Genomic DNA, 21,193 nt, shown 5'->3' with positions numbered 1-21,193 from the left:
CTCATTCTAGGGTAAAGAAAACAACAATTCGTACAATTTAGATGAAACACACTAGTGAAAATATCACTAGGATTATATATATATTCAATTTCTACCAATAGATCCCTTTCACCTAAATCTTACACATCGAACCTTTAAGTCTACACTGCAGACGCGTCTCACCACTGAATCACTAAAGGAGCTTCCTAAGCATTTTATGTGAGGAAAACCTTGAAGAGACGACTTCACTGTTAAACATCTGCAGTGTGCGTGGCAATAATACATAAAAAAACCCAAAGTGGATGGTTGGTGATTGTGCAAGTTCAAAAACGTTTCAGTGTTTAAAATATTTACAAAATATCTGAATGATACTAAAAATGATATGCCAACAATGCATTGCTCTCAAAAATATATAAAATTAGAACAGAACACAAACAGCAGAGGATGATTTAAAGTGCTACACTAACGTACTGTGAAGCCTCGAAAAAAATTAAATAATAATAATAAAAAAATCAATCCCTGGTGTCGTTCAGTAAGCAAATCCTAGACAAATGGACGTGGCGACACACACACACATGCACACACACACGCACACACACACGCACACCGTGATACAACCACAGAGGAGGGCCCTGATTTCGTAGTTAGTAGATTTGTGTACCGCGGCAGCTCCCTGACCTAAAAAGGCGTCTTCGCCGCAGTGGCTCCGCCTGTGGAGCGGCCGAGTCCGAGCCGCTGGGTGGGACTGGTGGCGCCCGCTGCCATGCTGTGCTGTCCATATGGCTTTGGATGGAAAGATCCCAGTTTCTCTCTCCATTTATCCGCATCTTCTGCATCCACTTCAGTTGTTTTTCATGGTGACATCTCGAGTGGGCGTCTGTTCCTCTTCGTCTTCCTCCTCGTCTTCCTCCTCCTCGTCCTCCTGCTGCTCGTTGTCGTTCTTCCTGCGCCGGTTCTCGTTCAGGTCCTCCTCGTCATTCTGAGCACAGGCGGCAGTGGCGGATGCCGCGGCCTGAGTGGAGGAGGCGGGCTTCTTCTTTTCCCTTCTCTCCTCGTCCTCATTTTCATTCTCATTCTCATTCTCATTTTCATTTTCATTCTCATTCTCATTCTCGTTCTCGTTCTCGTTCTCCTCCTCTCCCTCCTCTTCCTCCTCCTCGTCCTCCTCCTCGCGGTCGAGAGGGAAGTAGCCGGTGCCTTTCACCGTGTCCTGCCGCTGGTAGAACAGCACGTAGCCTGCTTTGGACTAGAAACACACACACACAAATTACTCAGCTATACTGCAGATAATTCACAAAATTGAGTTCCAGTTTTTAAACACTTCAAAACTATTAATTCAAATTAAGCTGGAGTCTGATGATGATGTAGTTGTTTTGTTTTTCCTGGAATATTTTAAAAGACTTTCCAAACTTTCTCCGACTTCACTGTCACTTTACTAACAATTACTGCACATGTGAACGACCGTAAGAGCAACAAAATACCTATGACCACGGAAATCAGGGTCCTCAGCAACGTATTGATGCTTTTTGAGCACAGTTGGAAATCTTTGAGATAATACTAATTCATCCCAATTCGTCACAGCCTTAGAAGTACATTACTTTGATGAAATGAAATGTTCTGGTCTGTTTCCAGTGAATTGGTTTTTGATGAAAGTACAGTGGGACGGCTGCCTGGCTTTACAAAATGGGGACACTCACCACTATTTGATCATCGTTGGCAGGAGACACGCTGCTGTCATCAAAGTTGTACCACTTTCCGTCGTCTTTGTTCTTCGCGTAAGCAGTGTCTGAGCAGGACCAAGAGAAGAATACAATATTAAACACAGTACAAGACTGTTAAACAGGTTTTCCTCTTCATAACTGCACTTTTATATACTCACACTGGTTTATTGTGTTATAAAGTGCTGACACATTTCATCAACACAACCATGATTAAGTTGTGTATGGAGAATCAATGTGACACACACAAACTTTTACTCTGAAAAGCGTATCCATTGACAAGTGAGAACATTTTGAAAGACGGTATTTCAGTGACTGTGATAAATTGTGTTTGTGAATCTTACAGTGGCCTCCTCCCATTCCGCCATAGTGGTTGGACACAGCAATGAGGTCGTAGCGACACGGCCCAGAGTTGGGGTTGATCAGGAACTCAGACATGTCCAGATCGCTAAAGGAAAAAACGCAGAAAGGTTGTCATGTGCATAACATTTTTTCTAAAAAGGAGGAATTATATAAATGTCCAGCACTCCTCAGCACAGCAGCTATGCCAACGATCCAATACATTATAGATACATACGTAGAAACTACTTATCTGATACTGTACAATTCATCCTGACTACACAGTACAATATGACATGAGTTGTGATTCAATGCGATATGATGCGACGCAATCAATATGGTTCTTCTTCAAGGGCGAGTTAGTAATTCTGAGGAACGACTGTTGATACTTGAAAACAAATACACCCCCTCCCATGACTGCCGCACCACTGGTGTTCGTGACTGGCTGCTGCCTGCTCGGTGAATTTTACGTACCGGCGTCAGGTCACCGCAGCCCACAGTCCGGAGACAACTCTTACGCCGTTATCAGACAAGACCTGCGGGTAAAATCTGGAGAATTGGCTACGGAGTTTACCCGCAGTTTGCTTTTCATATATGCACAACACAGTAGGAGGTTCTCTGCACAGACGCGTTCACAACAGCAACAAATCCTTCGCATTATTCAGGCGAGAGGTGGAGCAGCCGGGTGCAGCAGGCAGAGGCAGGAAGTGACGCATTAACTCTGCTGTGTAGATCACGAGATTTTCTTAACACACAGAGACCGGTGTCGGTTTTTGACGGTGTCTTCTACGTGTGTGTTTCTGCTTTTTCACTTTGTTTTTTCCCTTTTGCGTCTATCGCGTGTTAGAAGCATTATCAATCCCCCCACTCACTCACAGTGAATCGAGCGGTGGTTCCTCTGCTGTGTTCACACATCGAATTCTCCTGGATTTCTACAGACTTTATACTCGGGTCAGGCAGAGAAAGAAACTGCGGTGTGTCTCACAAGGACATTTGTGTTCACACATGCATCTCCTCCGGAGAAAATACAGAGAGACCGTGGAGCTCAGTGCGTGTCTGAAAGCCTGCCTCTAGTGGTCTCTCCACCGTTTAAATGGCTCAACGATGTTCACACGTGTTTCCCCTTTCGTCATTTAAATTATATATATTTAAAATTGTCCTTCTCTCTTGGAAAATCTAAAGTGTTGCCAAACATTTGATTTGCAGCGAGTCTGTGGAACTTGTAACTCTTCTTCTGTGTCTCCCCCGGACACGGCAACTCACGCACGACTTGGTCCAGAGACTTAATAAGGCCACAAACAGAAGTGGGGATGAAAGAGCATGTTTGTTTGTGTATGTGTACCTCAGTGGAAAGTCAACAAGGGAGTCCAGTTTGTCCCTCATGTAGCGGCTGTAGGAGAAGCGTTTCAGATGGACCACCAGCACTGGCGGCAGAGACCACAGGTCCAGCTTCTTAGTGGCCTGTTGGTGCTGCTTACAGTTTGGACAGTACCTGCGAAAGTGGACACGGTTTAAGAAAAGCGTCATAATGCAGAATTCGATCAGACGCTGGTGTTGCCACATGCCTGTAACTTGTGTTTTCAAAAGTGTGGCGTGTGTTTCTCACCACGGGTCCTCTGCTCCCAGTTTTTCTTTTGTGGTGAACAACTCAATGCAGTCCTTCAGCTTGAAGAATGCCTTCTTCTGGGGCTTGTACTCCATGCTCTTGTGCTTGTCAAAGTCCTGCCCACCCACACACACACACACACACACACACACACACACACACACACACACACACACACACACACACACACACACACACACACACACACACACACACACACACACACACACACACACACACACACACACACACACACACACACACACAAACAGAACTGTAAGGAAACTACTTGTATCAGCGCTGTGTCTTTGGACATAGATGACGTCCTTGTACAAAAATAGAATAAAAACTGCTAACACTTCACCACAGAGAGGCCTTATATTAGTATTATACAATTCCTGATGTTAAAACGAAGGCCTATAAATTCTCATCAAGTGTGTGACCACGTATTTCTAATTAAAGCTGTTTTACACACGATATGTTGTGTATAAACTTGTGTAATGTGTCTTGGACATTGAAAGCTTTTCTTAAGGAAGCAGTAGCTGCAGCGGACACCAAACGTCTGACCTTTTCACTACAAGACGCTCAAGCTTGTCACCATGACTCCCTGTTGCTCCTGTCTGGGTCAAGCTGCCATATTTCATTACGTGACAGCAGACTGCTTTTCCTCTACACTAACAGTCTACGTGCTATAAAGTGATTCAGCTCCTCTGATACACTAATGCTGTAATACAAGATTTCTGGGTCTGATAATGACAAAAGAGTCTGATATTGGTGTTACCTCGACAACGGTCTCGTCAAAGTACTTTTTCTTGATCTCTGGTTCCCAGTCCAAAGAGAGATAAGAGCGGTCTGTAAAAAGGTGAAGAGATGACAAATCAGATGAGTCACTGTTGAATTTGACCCTACACTCTTTAAAACCATTGTTAGGATCTAACTGCAGGATAATTTACTCTGGTGCTTCGAAAATGACTCTTGTGAATAAATTGGAAAATGTATTCAATAATTTTTTAAATATGTTTATAGCCCTTGGGTACTGAATGATGAACCTTAATATACCATGCTTGAATTCTAAATTGGTAATATTTTGGGTGGATTATTTTCTTCTCCCCGCTTCGTACCGCTGAGTCTGAGGTGTCCCTCGTCGAAGCGGATCTGCCTGGTGTCCTCCTTGATGAGTGAAAAGTCAGTTTTGCCCATGTTATTGAACTGGAATGTAAAAAGTCTCTTTCTGTTGTGCTCGGCCGTCGGCTGGCCTTTGGTGGAGTTCTGCGGGGCGACCACGCCGTTCTCCAGTTCGTTGTCCCCTCCCACGGAGTCCTCCGATTGGCTGTTGTCGTTCTCGGAAGGCAGCTCCTGATCCTGGCTGGACTCGTCGTCTTGCTCGTCAGTCTCCATCTCGCCTGCAGGACAACATAGCAAATTAAATCAAGCCAGGAAAAATAAAGGGAAGGTCCCACATACACGAATACAAAGCGAATATCGCAGGTCGAAGTTCACCAAAGTAGAACTCCACACAAAGCCACTCTGACAAACTGGAAGCAAACGCGAGGCAAAGATTCACCATTGATACATTTGCATGCGTGACCCTCAACACAAAAAGCACTCACTTGGTGACCCTTCCTCCAGGAGTCCATTAGTGGCGTTACCATTGACAGTGTGTTGTTTGGGTGGCTGTGTCTCTTCACAATCCTCCTCATCCTCCTCTACAGCAGGTCGCACAAACCGGCTGCAAAAGGAATGTTTACATTTTTATTTACAACAACTTTCTCACAAGAATGTTTTGTGGGCATCATCAAAACACACAAGCATTTGTGTCAAGTTCGTGGACCTACCAGAGGCGCAGGAGCAGCATGTTGTAGAGTTTGTCTTCACTGAGGGTTCTGGGTACAGCGATGAGGAAGGGCTGTCCGAACAGCGGCGTGCTGGTGTGGTTGTAGCCCGACTGTTTGTACTTCTCCCTCAGGTGCACCGGGATCACTACGTGGTCTGTGTCCTCCACCCTGTTCACCGCAACTTCAAACCTGCAAACACATGTGAGGTCTGTTTTGAAGTCACACTGGAGAAGTCAGCAGCAGATGTGAATGTTGAAACCTGTTTCTACTATATTTATATTTTTTGAAAATAAAGCAATTTAAACAGTTGGACTGGCATCTATTTTATTTTGTTAATTTTCTTCAGTCACATCTATTAGATATTACTAAGAACTTATATCTTCATATCAAAACTGAAGCTGATTGATGAGACAGAATTATTTAAGTTTAGTACATATGGTGTTTGACCTGTTTGTTCTGTGGTTGAGTTTTTTTGAGTAACTAAGGATTTTACAAAAACACTTTCCCTGGATGATAATGTCCTGTCAACAGAATTTAGACAATGAAGTGACAAAGGCAATGGCTGAGGGTAGAGGTGAAGATGTGTGTGGATGAATTCAAGCTAAAGTGGGTTTGTAAATTTGTAGCAAAGAGACATGGAAGCAATATCTTAAATATGTAAAAAACTGGAATGTGTTTAATATGTTTAACTTTGCCCAGTAAACATTACGTTGAAGATCAGCCAGAATTAATGCGAAATATCTGAAATTGTACCATGAATTAGTTACAATTAGTGCTCAAATATGGTAAACAAAGGCCATAGACTTCACATGAAAGGACTCTGTTTGTAATCTGAATGTAAATAATGCTGTTGTCGTAATCAAACTTTGATGAAAGAGTTTTCTTGTCAGCCATGCTCAACACTCACACGTAGATATCGTCTCTCTCCATGATGCTGCTGAGGTTCTCGTTGGTGGCAAAGATACGGTGGAAACGGTGGTTGTAGATGTCCGTTACAATCATCTGGAGGATTAGAGACGTATAGAAATACAATGAGTGAAGAAAGAAAAAGTCAGAAACCTAAACTGGCATATGAACCTAGCCCTTAGATTATTAATTGTACCTGTATACACATTTTAATCCAGATTCTTTTCTTTTGATTCATTTAAAAGGAAATGGGTTAAACATTTTCTCCACTCACTGCTGGGGTCAGTTGGGCAGGGTCAGTTTAAAAGGGAAAGGACTGTTTTGTGCTGTCCAAGCAGATGTTCAGCATTAGAATGTAATGGCTAATACAGGGTTAGAGCGGAGCTGAGCTGACTGCGATGATTATACCTTCTCAGCAGGAACCCCAGACAGGCTGGAGAGGGAGGTACACAGATCAGAGATGTAGCCCACCTTCGGCACAGTCAGCTTGTACTGAAACAGAAACACAAGGGCTTTACTCCCAACTGTCTTCACATGAGATCATTATGTTATGATACAACACTGACGTGTGTTTGCATTTTACTTGTGTGGGTTTGGCCAGAGCGTCCAGTCTGACTAGATAGACCTCCAGCGTCCGCTCCTTCTTCATGGGAAGGGGCAGGGTCAAGTAGCAGAAAGGATCGAAGGTCACAGACACTTTGGAGCACACAGGACACACCAGAGTTGACTTGAAAAGGCCGTGGAAGATATCCACGATGATGGAGTTGTTTCGCTTGATGTGGTTCTCCCATGCTTCCTCTGCCACGACCTGGAAGAGAGCGCACAACACAAACCTGCTTTTACAAGAGACCTCAAAACTGGAAAACCATTAACAATTGAAATAAAAAACTTGCATCCAAAATGGAAACTGTTGAGAAGGGATATTTTCTAGCAGAGAATATCTGAATGCTTGAAGAATCAATGTATGAGAAGGTGAGCGGACTAACTAAGTTATTAATAACAATAAGCACATCAAATATTAATGATCTTTAAATGGAGATTATTAACTTGTATAACTAGAATGACTGCACTACGGTTGTATGCCACATTTTTGAGGCCACTGTGACCTTGACATTTGACAACCAAAATCCAATCAGTGAGTCCAAGTGAATTGTGCCAGATGTAATGAAATTCCCTACTGACAGTCCCAATATATCACATTCACAGGGACGTGAGGTCACTGTGACTTTTGACCTCCAGGCACAAAAATCAAATTCATTCATCTTTGAGTGAATGTTTGTACCAAATTTTAAGACATTCCCTCAAGCTTATCTTAAGATATAATATCCACGAAAACCATAAACATACTTTGTGAGACCATTGTGACCTTCACCATTGACCATTGGCTACCAAAATGAAAGCCAAGTTCCAGTGAATGTTTGTGCCAAATGTGAAAGAATTCCCTCGAGGCGTTTCGGATTTATCGCATTCACAAGACAAAAATGTGCTTTGTGAGGTCACCGTGACCTTGACCACCAAAATCAAATCAGATCATCCTTGAGTCTAAGTGAATACGACTTCCCTCAAGGCATTTGTTGAGATTACGTGTTCACGAGAATGGGACTGACGGAAAACCCGAAAGCGCAATACATCTGGCCACTGGCTGTTGCTGGCGCGGATGCAAAAACATGACGACATTTTTATTCATATCTTTTACAGGGACTGATCAAAACTTTGGCACAAAGTCACAGCACTTTCAGATCTGGAGATGATTTAACACATTTTTGTGGGGTATTTTCCAAAAGTCCTGATCATGACCTTATCGGGTCTGCCGTTGGCGTCCTTGAGCTGGATGTAGGGCTTCTTCCTGATGCGGTTGAAGTCCTCGTGAAGGCCGTCCAAGAGAAAGGCCAACAGCTCGTGGGAGTCCTGCTGCTGGTAGCCTGAGAACTGGGGGGCGAAGCGGCCCACCTGGGTCTGGAGGATAACAACATGTAGACAGATTGAAAAAAAAAAAAAAATGACAAAAACAAAAGGAAGAATGAAAAGCTCAGAGGATTTCCCCCCAATATTAGACAACCGTAAGATTAAATAATTCTATATTTCCAAAAATATAACACACTTCCTAGTGTAGCCTGTTAGTTTTTGTGTCTTTTTAAATGTTAGCTCCACACATTTAGTGATTCATCCCCCACAGTTTCATGCAAGACTTTTGTTTATCTGTAGGATTATGCGCTGGTTATTCTATTATGGTTATTTAAATTATGGTCTAGTTTCCTACTTGTGTTTTTGTATCTTTCTATTACTTATTGCAAAGACATCCTTTTTCAGATATATGAAAGATAACAGCTACTCTATTTTACAACTAATTTTCTGAATAAAATAATAATATTGTGTTATTGTTATTGAACTTAACATAACGAAATACTCAAAGATACTCATGTATTTGTCTCCATGCAGTCACCTTGAAAGGCCTCGGGGTGACATAGCTGTATTTGCCCGACCACAGCTGCTTGATAAGCTCAGCGTAGGCCCTGGCGATCTCTCCTTTCATTCCCAGCGGGTTGTCCTCGTTTAGCTCGTCTGTGTACTTGTCTTTGAGGAAGAACTCCGTCAGTGGAAGGATATTGCTTAAACACTAAGGAGGAGCAGAAGCATGAGAGGACAATAATCAGAAGAGGGTCAATTTAGGCTCTGCATGAGATCAAACCACCATGCTGTCACTGACTGCTAGCATGAACCCATCTACATTTCCAACCTTTGCCGACTTGGAAAGAATTACAACAACTTTCTTCTTAGAACTGTGTAGAGCCCCCTGGAGGCCAGCGTTTTACCTGCACAGCAGAGTTCATGAAGCAGGTGTTTCCCAGGTTGGAGAGTCCACAGAGGCCTGAGCGATCACTCTGCCTGCTCTGGTCTGAGTAGTCGTAACTGTTACTGTAGGGGTGGTAGGAAGGCAGACTATAGCTCGAGTTCTTCACACTGTGCAATAAACATACAAACGCACAAACAGGCAGGTTATATACGGATGGGTGGATGTTGGTCATGAACATCGATTCTACACAGATATATTATACTACATACTACTATCTATGTTAAGTTGGTAATAAGTCGGTGAAAAATAAAGAAGACTCAACCAAACCACAATCCAAACCTATAACCCCCCCAGAAATATTTGCTCAGGCTCTCTTAACAATCAGATAGAGCCTAAAGCTGGGCCTCCCCAACTGCAGCACTCAGCAGACCTCTGGGGTGGCTGCAAGTCAGTATTGGTAGTTTCTGACTCCCACTGGTCAAGGGAAACAGCTGTGATGGCGGTGGAAGCGGTGGCCTCGCAGTTCAACACGCGGTGATCCACCCTTCTGCTCTCCAGCTCCACCGCCTCCGGTCTCAGGCACCACCAGCAACACAGGAGCATGACATCTCAGCACCACCCCGGCCCATGCCGGCCCACATGTCCGCACAAAACTAACCGACCAGCAGCCCAGGTGAGGTTTGGTTCTGGTCCGACGCATACAAATCCTGGGGCTTGAGGGGTCCGGGAAGGTAAAGTCCAGCTCCAGTCTTCCACTGTTGAGTCCTCAAGATAACTCAGCTTAATCTAGTGCAGCTCCTGCAGCAGCTTCAATACAGTCCAGATCAAGTTTAGGCCTGCGTTTGACTTTCGAGTCCAGCACGGGCCAACAACCAAACCACAACGCACATAAACACACAAACACACAAACACACACTCTTTCTTTCTCAGAGCTAACTAAGCATCATCCCTCTTCTATCCTCCCCCCTTCGTCTTTTTCGGCCTCTACCGCCTGTCATCTTGTTATCCTCTCTGCCTCGGATGTCCTGTCCCGTCCCGTCCTGTCCTCTGGTCTCCTGCTCCTCCCTCTGGCCTGCCTGCTGCTCTCTGCTGCGCTACAGCTACCAGCAGATATTTATAGCAGCATCAGCAGCAACAAGGATGCTCAAGACTACCGCTACTGAAGCTAGAGGTGCACAGAGAGAGAGAGGGAGGGAGAATATAGGGGGAGGGGCGGACAGTACAAGGGGGAGAGGCTGACAGAAGAGAAATGAGGGGATGGAGGGGGCAGCTGATCCACTGCATCCAGCTGAGGCTGCAGTATTCACAGGCCTGACTCTATCTTAGTATCTCTCTACCCCTCTCTCTTACATACATTAACATGTTCACTCATGTCGACACAACATTTATCTCCTTTTCTTACACTCGGCTACACATTACTCTGCAGCTCGTCTCAACACACACATTTCCTGATCTTATTTTCCCTCTCCTGCTGTTAAAATGCACCATATGACAGTTATATCACATCGAAACACACACACACACACACACACACACACACACACACACACACACACACACACACACACACACACACACACACACACACACACACACACACACACACACACACACACACACACCCTCCCCTCTTTCCTCCTTGTTAATATGCCATGGGTGTCTGTATGAGAGCTTTTTAAAAGGAGGGTTTAAATAAATAAAACAAGACCCAGAGAGAGGGGTGGTTTCATCACTGGGTGTGGAGGCAAGCGATGAGGGGAAGCAGGAGCAGATGAAATGTATTCTGAAGGTCACTTAGAGACTGCAGAACATGTGCATCGCAATGAGTTCAGGGGAGAGGGAAAGAGACCAAGAGATACATGGACACAGCGAGAGAGAGAGAGAGAGCTGGGGGGCTCGCTGCCAGAATCTGGGGACACCACCTCACGAGACGGTGACACTGCTACTGCTGCTGAGCGTCGCTACAGAGGCTAAACTGGCCGCAACGTAACCGCACAAATCAAATGGACAAGTGTTATGTAATGTGGGAACACTTCAAATGAAAAAAATAAAACAGACTCCATGCATAATTTAGAGGAAACGACAGCACTGGCACTACAGTGAATCAGTGACAGGAGAGCTGATTTGACTCAAGATCCAATTTCCCCCAAGTCACCCACTCTACGCATTCCACCGACAGGAAACTGTGACGCTGCTATCAAACAATATAATGCAGAGAAATGACAATGTGACACCACGTTACCAAGCTACAAGCCAGTACTGAAAAATAACTGGTGTTTAAAGTAGAGGAAGGGCGGGCTCGCTTCACTTTCAACACCTTCCTTCTTTATCAATATTGATTTTTTAGGTGGCGAGCTTGTGGTCGTTATTTATGAATTCCAACAGTATTGAGAAATGCAGTGCAGAGTGTCTATATATAAGACGCACACAGAGACCCACTCCAGCATGCAGTAAATCTCACACACATTAGGTGGAAGGAGGGGACAGTAACAGTCTCCTGGACAGCAGAGGCACAAACGCTCCACCCACAGTCGAGCAGTGCTCTCTAGCAGAGGGCTGACAAATCCTCTGGGGCCCAATTGCTTGGGAGGAAAATCGGGTTACAGTTACGTTTTCAGAAAACAGAAACTGAAAGCTGAAAGCTGAATAGAAACTGAGCTGTGATTCATTTTTGGCAGAGCAAAAAAAACAAGACTTGTGTTGCAACATTCCTGTCACCTCTGCCTCAGGTTATTAAATGCTGAACAAGACTGTGCTTTATTTGTCTGATTAATTTTTGATATCTCTGAAAGCACTGATTTTCCCATTAATTCTGTGGACTGTGGTGACCCGCCATTTTCTAATTTGTGCCGCCACAGTTTCATAATGAGCTGAAAAATGTTTTCCACTTCTCATAATAACATAAAAGATTTAGAATTTGGTGTTTTGCTCTGTGTGGAAGGAAAGCTACTTGCCTCGTGCTCGCTCTCGCTAATGTACTACCGCTTCCTCGTTCTATCGTCCATAAAGTTGTTACTGTCCACGCAGACAGTTAAGAGCTCATAGTTTCACCTGCAGTTTTGTGTGTACCCACAAGTGGTATGCAATGCAGTTCTCTCTCATGATTCTCAAACACAGCTGGGAAGGCGGCATTTAACAACAAAAACTAGAGTAAAAACAAATGATAAAGAGATCTGAGCGGCCAAGTCTTGAAGAGGCCATTTATCTAATAATCGATCAAATAATTCCTGTCTGTCTGTCTGTGGCTCACATATCTCAAGAACCGTTCATCTCATCAGCTTTGAGGGCCTAAGGAAGCACAGTATTGGACACGCAATATGTTCAATATTGCTAAACTTTGAACAAACAGAAGACCAGCTCTCTGTAGCCGCAGCAGCCGATTTAAAGAACGTTAGTCAAGTTGTTGATCTCGACATCAGTGTGTTCACAACAACTGCAACCGATTCTCCATTACAGGGTTGTGCACACTGATTCGAGCTTCACCAAACTTTGTGCAGCAGTGGTGGTGCAGCTTTAGGGTTCAGCGGAGTCCAGCAGCCAGTTTTCACTTGCCGCAGGTCACTTTTACAGCTTTAGACAGAAAGATGCAACCAGCATTACCACAAGCCAAACAAACAGCCCATTCCAAACAGACAGGTAAGAACAGGTACTGCACTCGTCTTTTAAAATGAAGAAACAACTAAATCTGAGTGAAAACACTTTCGTTAATCAGTGACTTAGTTTCATGAGGAGAATGTTGGTATTAAAGATAACAAATAGGTCCAAAGATTATGGAGCAGGTCCTCTATTACGGTTTCATTATCTTTGTACTGGAATTATGTGCACATTAAGATACAACAGCACTGCAATAAAACAACATAAGGGGCTGCGTTGGTGTTCGACTTCTGTTTCAGGTAGCAGTGAGAGTACACAGAAACATCTACTGCAACAGTAGAAACACACAGTGAAACAGGTCAATTTTTATGCCTAATGGCCCTGTTGTTTCCTGCATTGGCTGCGTCACCAAACTGGCCAAATGAATAACGGCTGTGTGGCTGATCTGCTGCATCTCCCAGGTGTCGGTTGTTCACACCGGGAGCTTGTCTGCTGCAGAGCTGGTAGGTGAGGTTTCTAGTATGACTACTGTATCTCATTCAAATTAAAGTCAGCCTATGTACTTAACTAATTGCCAGGACTCTACGGTATGAAGCTGTGTATCTTCCAGTCATGTCAATATGTCACAATCACTGTCACTGACAGTGATTGGCGTGTCTCACACAGGCTACTTGAACCTGATAACGTGGGCGAAATGAAAAGCAAGACATTGCACAACACACACACGCGCCACTCACGCGTCAAGTGTGGCTTGGGCGTAAGGAGATTGTGTTTTTTCCCCTTAGGACTTAAGTGAGTCTGAATGTAGCCGAAAAAGGAGATGAAGGCCAAGTACCACATAGAGGCCATTTTTTGAAAAAATTAAGACCAAGCACAATAGGAAAATTCATCAGACTCAGGTAAATCAAACCCTAAAAGCTTGAAAACAATTAAGTTTGATTCATTTGGTTGTGTGATTTGGATTTATCTACGTTTTGAATCAGGGAACAAGCAGTATAAGCATTCTGTCTTTCTGCGACTTGTGATTGCATCGCTAAACAAATTGCTGACATGTTGTGATCAACTCTTGTATGAGACTAAGATAGAACAGACCTTGTGGCACAGATTAATGGGTAAAATTATTTTCACATCAACCATAATCATGCAGCCCGAGCCGTAGCTATCAATCAGTCACGTAGAAAATCTGATGCAAACTAAGAACTTAACACAATTAAACGCTGACTGAGGCACCAGTGGGCCATTTATAGAGAGCACTGCTGTCACTGAAGAAAATTCCAACGAGATCAATCCCATGTAAGCCCCGACCCCTGCCCTGCTATCAGCTGAAACTGCATCATCAGGAGAGTTTTAAGCCCCAGACCACAGCCAGAGATAGACCTGTAGAAAACAAACTATGACACAGTTTACCATGGGATAATGTAAACTGCTTGACTGGTTTGTGGAATGTAAATTGAGCTGAGACACAGTTTGCATCAATCAAACTTAATCCATTAAATTTCAGCAAGAATTAACGCAGACTTTCTTTAGCCCGCTTTCACTTTGGAAGCCAGCACTGAGCTACATCTAAAGGCTCCATCTCTGGCTGTCAACATCCACGCCCACCCCTCAGCTATTCAAGCCCACTACTGAGCCTTACTTCCTGCTGTTGAAGGTGCTGTTATGATTGTTTGTGAGAGATGAAGGCGAGATCTTTGGCAAAGCAGAGAGATTGGAAGCACCAGATGACCTTCAAAAGATAAAGAATAGATCATGAGTTAGAGTAGAGAAAATAAGGAGCCTTTCCAAGAAAGGTGTGTGAGTGTCCATTAAATTAAACTGAGATGAGATCAAATAAATAAATTGAGGGATATGTAAGCAACAAAACGTCAAGCAAAAGAGGAAGTCATAGAGAGGAGGGAATTTTTTAAGATGATGAGGTGCTGTAGTGACAGAGCATTGAAACTTTACAAAGGGTTTTGCAATTTCCAAAGCAAAGGCAATAAAATACAACTTCCAAGAAAAGGAATTCTGGTGCTGTGTCACATCATGTTACATTTGTATCCCTTCATACCGACCAAAACAAAGAAATTCCTAGGCAATTAAAAAATTCACTGCTTACTATCTGTAATCTTTTGGAAAAAAATCACCAGCCGTGTTTGGATACAGAGTGGAAATTGCATTCCACTCCTGAGGTAACTTCCTTCTGTCAACAGAGAAATATAAGCCAGGTGATGTTTTGTGTCGATTCACTTACTTGGGGGCCGTGGAGCCTCGGGGCCAAGAGCCATCCTCGTTCTTCTGCTCTATTACAAGAACCTGTGGGAGACGGAAAAGAAGAAGGGGGGGGATTTCAGCGAGTTTCCACCGTGTTTCAAAAGAATAGTTCACCCAAAAATGAAGAATTCTGGTTGAACTATCCCTTTAGGTTATGTTTATGTTTCCATCGGTTTCGGAGAAATTAAAGGTTTTTATCAACGTTGGCAATTCTGTCCGCTCTTCAGAAAACCCCGGAGTGCATTTTTATCCGCTGCGGTAATGGGTTAAATGCATTTATCACAACTTGTTTTTAAATGCAACGCTGGATTTTTTGAGAATAAAGATTATTGGGTAACAACCTGTTTCAGCTGCAGCTAAAATGTCAGTGGCTGTTTCAAATGGGACAAAGACAGGGATCTTATCTGTCGTTTCCCTTGGTGAGGATTTGTCTAAGACTTAGCGATCCTCAGGAAACTGATGCTGGTAAGCGGGACGGCCTGTTGCCTCACTGTGGCCAGGTGTCCGAATAAATCTGTGTTAAGAGTCAACTGCCAGGTGGATGCCAAGACATACATGTTAAGTTAAAGCAGCTTACGAAGAGAGGTTGTGTCCCTCGCATGGCAGCTGACAAACAGTGTTTTGACACTGTAACCATCTCCTTACAGGAGAGTCAATCTCAAATGATCTCAGCACAACTCCACCTTCACTATCAAAGGTGATTGATTATAATTACATTAATTCATTTTCTTCTAAATAAATTAAAATTTTGGTTTTTCATTTACCCAGGAGTGAAATTTGGGAGATATTAGATTTCGTAGTACATTGTGAAAAAACTGAGTGCACATCTTTGACTCGATGTTCAAATAGGTTTTTGAGGGCCTGAACATTGCACTTTGATTAGTCATTGTGCCCTCTGCTGTTCAAGATAACCTGTCGGACACAGATTCAAGCTAAGTAGAAAAAGACGCGATTGTTTAATCTCCACTCTGCTGTGACCAAAAAAGACTAATTGGTAGAAGACAAATGAGGAAAAGCTAAACTAGAGCTTTCACTGAGCTCAGGAATACTAACCGTTTACAAAGCAAGTTATATTTGGAGACCTCTGTGTCAATTTTATCAAAAATGTTTGGTCATAAGCCATGTCGGGTTATTCCTACCTGTCCTTGGTAGAGGCCAGCATCCTGGATGGTGCTGTCAGGTTTATTGAGAGGCTCGAACGTGTTGCTCATGTACCTGTTCCACAGCCTGGTCTCCTGCTCATCAGGAATGCTGAACAGCTTCCTCATCTCCTTCTCGATCATATCTGCAGCAAAGTGTGAACAAGAAAACATTAGTTTGGTTTAAAACAGAAATAGGCAGGAGATTACCAACACTTACCTAGAAAATGGGAAGTGAAAAGATGTTGAAACCGTTCCACCACACATAAGGAAGTAATCAGTAAATTCATCTATAGCCATGTTTGAATCAAAAATTGCAGAACTTTTGGAGCATGAATAGACATGGTTGATATAATGACATTTAAATGAAAATAATAAATGCACTGAAATCAGGACTTTTGAAGCAATCTTGTGTTTAACTTATGGCTCATTAAGGGATATTAGTGGTGAAGACAAAGAAATAACAGCAGTAAAAGAATCTTGTGCATGTTTGTTCAAACATCGAAAAAAAACATAAGAACACTGTGTATAATTGTTACCTTTTGTGAATGTGTGCACCTTGTGACTGCATATGTTAAGAGTTTACAAATCCTCTGTATTCCATGAACAAAATTATGACAGTCACTGTTACTTAATGTTTTGAGCAATGTTTTAAAAAGCAAGACAGCCAGTGTGAATATATTTTAGTGAAGTCCTGTATCTTTCACAGTGTCCTTTAGTCAGTATGTGTGTGTTGAAAAGAGGGTAAATAAAGATGGCTGAAAATCAACTATGACCATGCAAGTTTAAAGACAGATGCATCACAGTGACTCGGACCTACCTATTGTGTCAGCTTTACTGAAGCGTCTGGTGATCACATTGTCGATGTTGCTGTCATTACAGAGCTTCAGCTCCGTCAGGTACACCTCCACCTTGCAGTGCTTCACAAACATACCCTGCTCGACCACCTGGAGGAAAGAAATGGGGGTATTATTAACTATTCAAATCTTCTATGTTGAGTCCATGATTAATTGTACAGTATACTGCAGTTATACAGGTGTTAATGTGTCTAATGACAGGTAAGCTTTCTATACAAGTAACCCTAAAGAGTATTCAAGGTATTTTCAGCTCTTTCTTACTATCATCAAAGTCAAAACAAATGCTAAAAGTCTGATGCCACCATAAATTACATCTACATATCCCTTGAGCAGATAGAAAGTAGTGTCTTGCTTGACAGCTAGTAACCAAGGAGAGAATATCCCCAGGAGTAGTAAGCTTCCAACTTTACCAGCACGTCAGATGCAGCGCTTATATGTTATTCTACGTAATTTCTATGTTAAACATTGAAATTAAATAGGTAAGTTGTGGATTGTATGCGCTGCCTTTTTCTTGTGGTTAACAAAGCAGGGTTTGCTGCCCTGGTTGCCACTCGTCTGGTGTCCTGATAGGAGCACACTCAGACTGAAGTGCCTAAATTAGCAGCACCTCGTGGAAACAGCTGAGGGGTCCCAGCCTATTTATTTCACCACTGAGCCCCTCTGACACACACGCTCACACACATACACAGGGTAACAACTTCACAAATGTCCCTGAGAACTGCAGTAGTCTTGCACACACACTCGCAGCTCATATTCTCCCCCAGCCCCTCCCCTCCCCTCCGCTACAGAAGCCCCGATCCCCCCGGTGGGCCCATCCTATCCCTTAGCACAACACCCATGTGTTTTTAGCTCCGAGCTAAAAGCTCAACTCATCGCCAAACTCTTGACAAGAATTTCTCAAATCAGAGCCGAGCCAGAACCAGTCAGCCCACCCACTCCTCCCATACTGGTTATGCCTGTCGCACTGATCTCGCAAGCTTCCCTCAGTGTGACCTCAGCCGGCATTCCTCCACTTCAAAAAACAAGGACGCGCAGTAACAATTCACCGGTGCTGGCAATCAGACCGGGACACAGGACAGTGGAAGGGAACATCGGACCAAACATTTAACCAAAATCCTCTTACATCCTTTTTTAAACGCGTGATCCCCCGCACCTCAGGATGACAACCCCATAGAAGAAACACATAGCTTAAAAAAAGAAAGAAAGACTAATAATGGACCTCCTGCATGTTGTGTCCTGCAGATCGCTCCATGTAGCCTTTCAGTCATCCAGAACGATGCCTGAAAATAGAAACCCGGCGGCCACCCGATATGTCCCACTACATACATGGCAAAAGAGGAGGGTCAATGGAAGGCAAGGGGGGGTGAGAGAGTATGATAGAGATGGAGGGGGGAGAGGAGCCTCTTCTCGCGGCCATGATGCCATGACTAGTGAGATTTGAGGCAGGGATTTGATACTGTGGGTTCAGTTGAGTTGTGGCCGCAATCATGAAGTATTCCACTGACTAAACTAACCACACACGTTCAGCCTTACAGTGAAAAGAGAAATGAATGCGAAACTGAATGAAATGAAAGAAAGACAGCATTGATGTTGCTTTCAGTTGATGCTAAGTAAATATCCACTAGATCAATGTTATCTTTGTTTCATGCTGCAGTGGATCTTTGTACGTCAAACTGACACATCCGCCAGCTTATCAATCCATCAATTCTCTAATGGCGTAACACAAACTAAATATAATGTATAATGAGCAGCAGAGGAGCCACATCATACAATTATAAAGAATTATAACTCTGCTGTTACACATCATTTTCCTGATTCAGAACTCAAATTTGTCAAGAACTCTTTTACTGTAGAGACACACACACACGCGCACATTATCCCTTCCAGCCTGACACAAGCCACACTCAACACAACCAACTACTAACCACAACCATTATAATGTATCAGAGAAAACCACCATTGCTGGCATCACGTTGCTCGACTGGCACACGCTCTTTCCCTCAAAATCCATTCATACTCCCGAGCGAATGATTGAACCTTTACCTTGCGTGCGATTGGCTCCTGCCCGTCTGTCAGCGCGTACCAGCTGACGAGCTTGTTCCAGCCCTCTGTGGGGACCAGGATGTAGTCCAGCTCGTCGATGAGGTTTTCCTTGATGGCGAGCACGTCCCCATCTAGATGGAGGGAAGGAAGAAAGGCACATTCAGTGAGACTACAATAACTAGTCCCTTACGCTACTGACCCTGCGATGACTGTCTCACAAAACACAAAAGAAGACAAAGGAGCTGGAGAGCTTTCTATGAACGCCCCCTACCCCAACTCGGAAAAGCATTCACCAACAATGTTGTTTTCATCCCCCTTTTCCTCTGAACTCTTTGTTGCCACTTCCAGAATGAATAAGCCACACGGTCCGAGGGGCCACGGAGTAATGTTAGCTCCACAGACTATTTAACAATAAATGCAACAAGGTCATTTGAGTAAAGAGCTGGATCATCAGGTGTCTTACCTCTGAGAAGACCAGCGTTATCAACCGGGCCAGGGTAGACATTCTGGTCACCCATCTGGTATTTGTCCCAGCTGTCAAACCCCACATATCTCTTCCACTGTTTAAACCAGTGACTGTCCACCAGGTACCTGCAGGGAGGGGCAGGCAGGGATACATCAGTTCAGATACAGCAAGGTTGTTAACGGAGACACGTCAAGAGTCACACTTTATTAGTATGCATGTATATAGTGACAACAGGTAAATGTGCCTGTGTCATTACACAGATAGTTAGATGTAACAGCAGCTCTGTTGACGCCGGAGTTGAGTTCAGGTCGCTGCATGCCCGTCTCTCTGGCTCTGTGGTTTTGACAGGTGGTTTTTCTCCCCCGACTCCGCCCTGCCGAAGTCGACAGATGAACCCGCTGACGGGGAAACAGCTTGGAGCTCCGGTGGTCTAACCGGCTAGCTCCACACTAGCCTGCTAACTAGAGCTAATAACCGATGTGTAGCCGCGCCATCAGACACAAGTGAGGCGGTGGTTAGCAGGAGCTCAAACCAGTCGCCAAAACACAACATTTAAAAGACAAGCTGCGGTTCTTCATTGGCAGTCGCGCAGCTAGCGTTAGCTCAGGCGCCGCCGTACCGACACACATGAAGCTGACAAGATCCCGTTAGCTAGCTCGCGGCTAACTGTCAACACGGGTCGTCACCGCGGCTTCCTCCTCCGCCATGGCGCTGACAGCCTCGGCGGAGGAGGCCGACGGCTCCGCTGCGTCTCTGAAAGGCGTTCAGCCCGGGCCTCACCAAGTGTCCCCCTTCCTCAGCTGTGTTTTCAGCAGCGCCAAGACCTCTCCTCTCTGGGTGTCCAGATCCGCCGCTCCTCCTTCCGCCATCTTTCCTCGGACATCGCCCGCTGCATGGTGGGTAAGCGCGGGGCGTCACAGAGGCACGTAGGGAGCGACGCCATCGCCGCCGCAGCCAATCAGCGCACTCGTGTCCGGCGCAGGATCTGTGTGACGACACCCAGCGGTGAAAGTTATTATTCTGGAGAAATGCTCCAAAAGTGCCTCATCACGGTGATGCTGATCCACCTCCACACTGACAGTCCATAGACTGTATAGATTATATATATATATAAAGAAAACATGGCAAGAGTATGAATAAACAAATAAATACACACATGAATGAAAATAGATACAGTTTCTATTTATTTAATTCTTTATAAATGTTTTACATTCATGTATTTATTAATTTCCACATGTATCTATTTATTTCTGTATTTCTACATTTATTCCTAAATTTATTTATTTATGTATTATTTATTTATTTACTCAAGTATTCCTGTATTTCAATATGTATTTATATACGTCTATGTTTCTACATTTATTTACTCATTTATTTTTGTATTATATATTTATTTACTCATTTATTCCTGTATGTCAACATTTATTCATATATTTCAACAATTATATATTTCTAGTTTTTTTCTGTATTGCTACATTTGTTTATTTAATAATTTCTAAATATATTCATATATTTCAGTATTCCTACATTTATTTATTTCTACATTACTTTATTTATTCATATATTTATTTACAGATTTATTTCTATATCTTTTACATTTATTCTTTTATGTTTTTCTGTGTCCATATGTTTAGGTAGTTTAGGTAATCAGGTCGACGGGCTTG

General features: G+C 43.6%; 1 protein-coding gene across 6 annotated transcripts; it reads right to left on the bottom strand.

Annotated features, from left to right (window-relative positions):
* Positions 1 to 20,417, bottom strand: LOC118101821 (ubiquitin carboxyl-terminal hydrolase 15). 6 transcript variants are annotated; one of them, XM_035147828.2, is made up of 22 exons: positions 20,310 to 20,417; positions 19,527 to 19,654; positions 19,064 to 19,194; positions 16,984 to 17,110; positions 16,164 to 16,309; positions 15,005 to 15,066; positions 14,408 to 14,497; positions 9,197 to 9,344; positions 8,827 to 9,000; positions 8,181 to 8,339; positions 6,967 to 7,191; positions 6,792 to 6,875; positions 6,385 to 6,479; positions 5,478 to 5,666; positions 5,253 to 5,371; positions 4,764 to 5,045; positions 4,424 to 4,494; positions 3,643 to 3,758; positions 3,379 to 3,528; positions 2,042 to 2,145; positions 1,677 to 1,765; positions 1 to 1,225 (listed from the first exon to the last, which is right to left on the bottom strand). In XM_035147828.2, the coding sequence occupies exons 1-22, from the start codon at positions 20,396 to 20,398 to the stop codon at positions 821 to 823; spliced, it is 3,183 nt and encodes a 1,060-aa protein (XP_035003719.2). In that variant the 5' UTR covers positions 20,399 to 20,417; the 3' UTR covers positions 1 to 820. The 6 variants fall into 6 exon arrangements, with proteins under 6 accessions (XP_035003719.2, XP_035003720.2, XP_035003721.2 ...); XM_035147829.2 differs by having other exon boundaries at positions 9,197 to 9,299; XM_035147830.2 differs by lacking the exon at positions 14,408 to 14,497.
* Positions 20,418 to 21,193: the final 776 nt, after the last annotated feature.

The sequence above is a fragment of the Hippoglossus stenolepis genome, chromosome 22 (genome assembly GCF_022539355.2).
Source record: "Hippoglossus stenolepis isolate QCI-W04-F060 chromosome 22, HSTE1.2, whole genome shotgun sequence".
NCBI lineage: Eukaryota > Metazoa > Chordata > Actinopteri > Pleuronectiformes > Pleuronectidae > Hippoglossus > Hippoglossus stenolepis.
This window is presented reverse-complemented; position numbering and strand designations above follow the sequence as displayed.

What these genes read in the sequence shown, in the direction of transcription:
- LOC118101821 (XM_035147828.2), bottom strand. Translation starts at nt 20,398, where the DNA reads ATGGCGGAAGGAGGAGCGGCGGATCTGGACACCCAGAGAGGAGAGGTC. An exon ending in TCACCCCGAGGCCTTTCAAG is followed by an intron (nt 8,340 to 8,826) that starts GTGACTGCATGG and finishes GTTATCCTCCAG; the next exon opens with ACCCAGGTGGGCCGCTTCGC. An exon ending in CTTGTTGACTTTCCACTGAG is followed by an intron (nt 2,146 to 3,378) that starts GTACACATACAC and finishes TTTTTCCTTTAG; the next exon opens with CGATCTGGACATGTCTGAGT.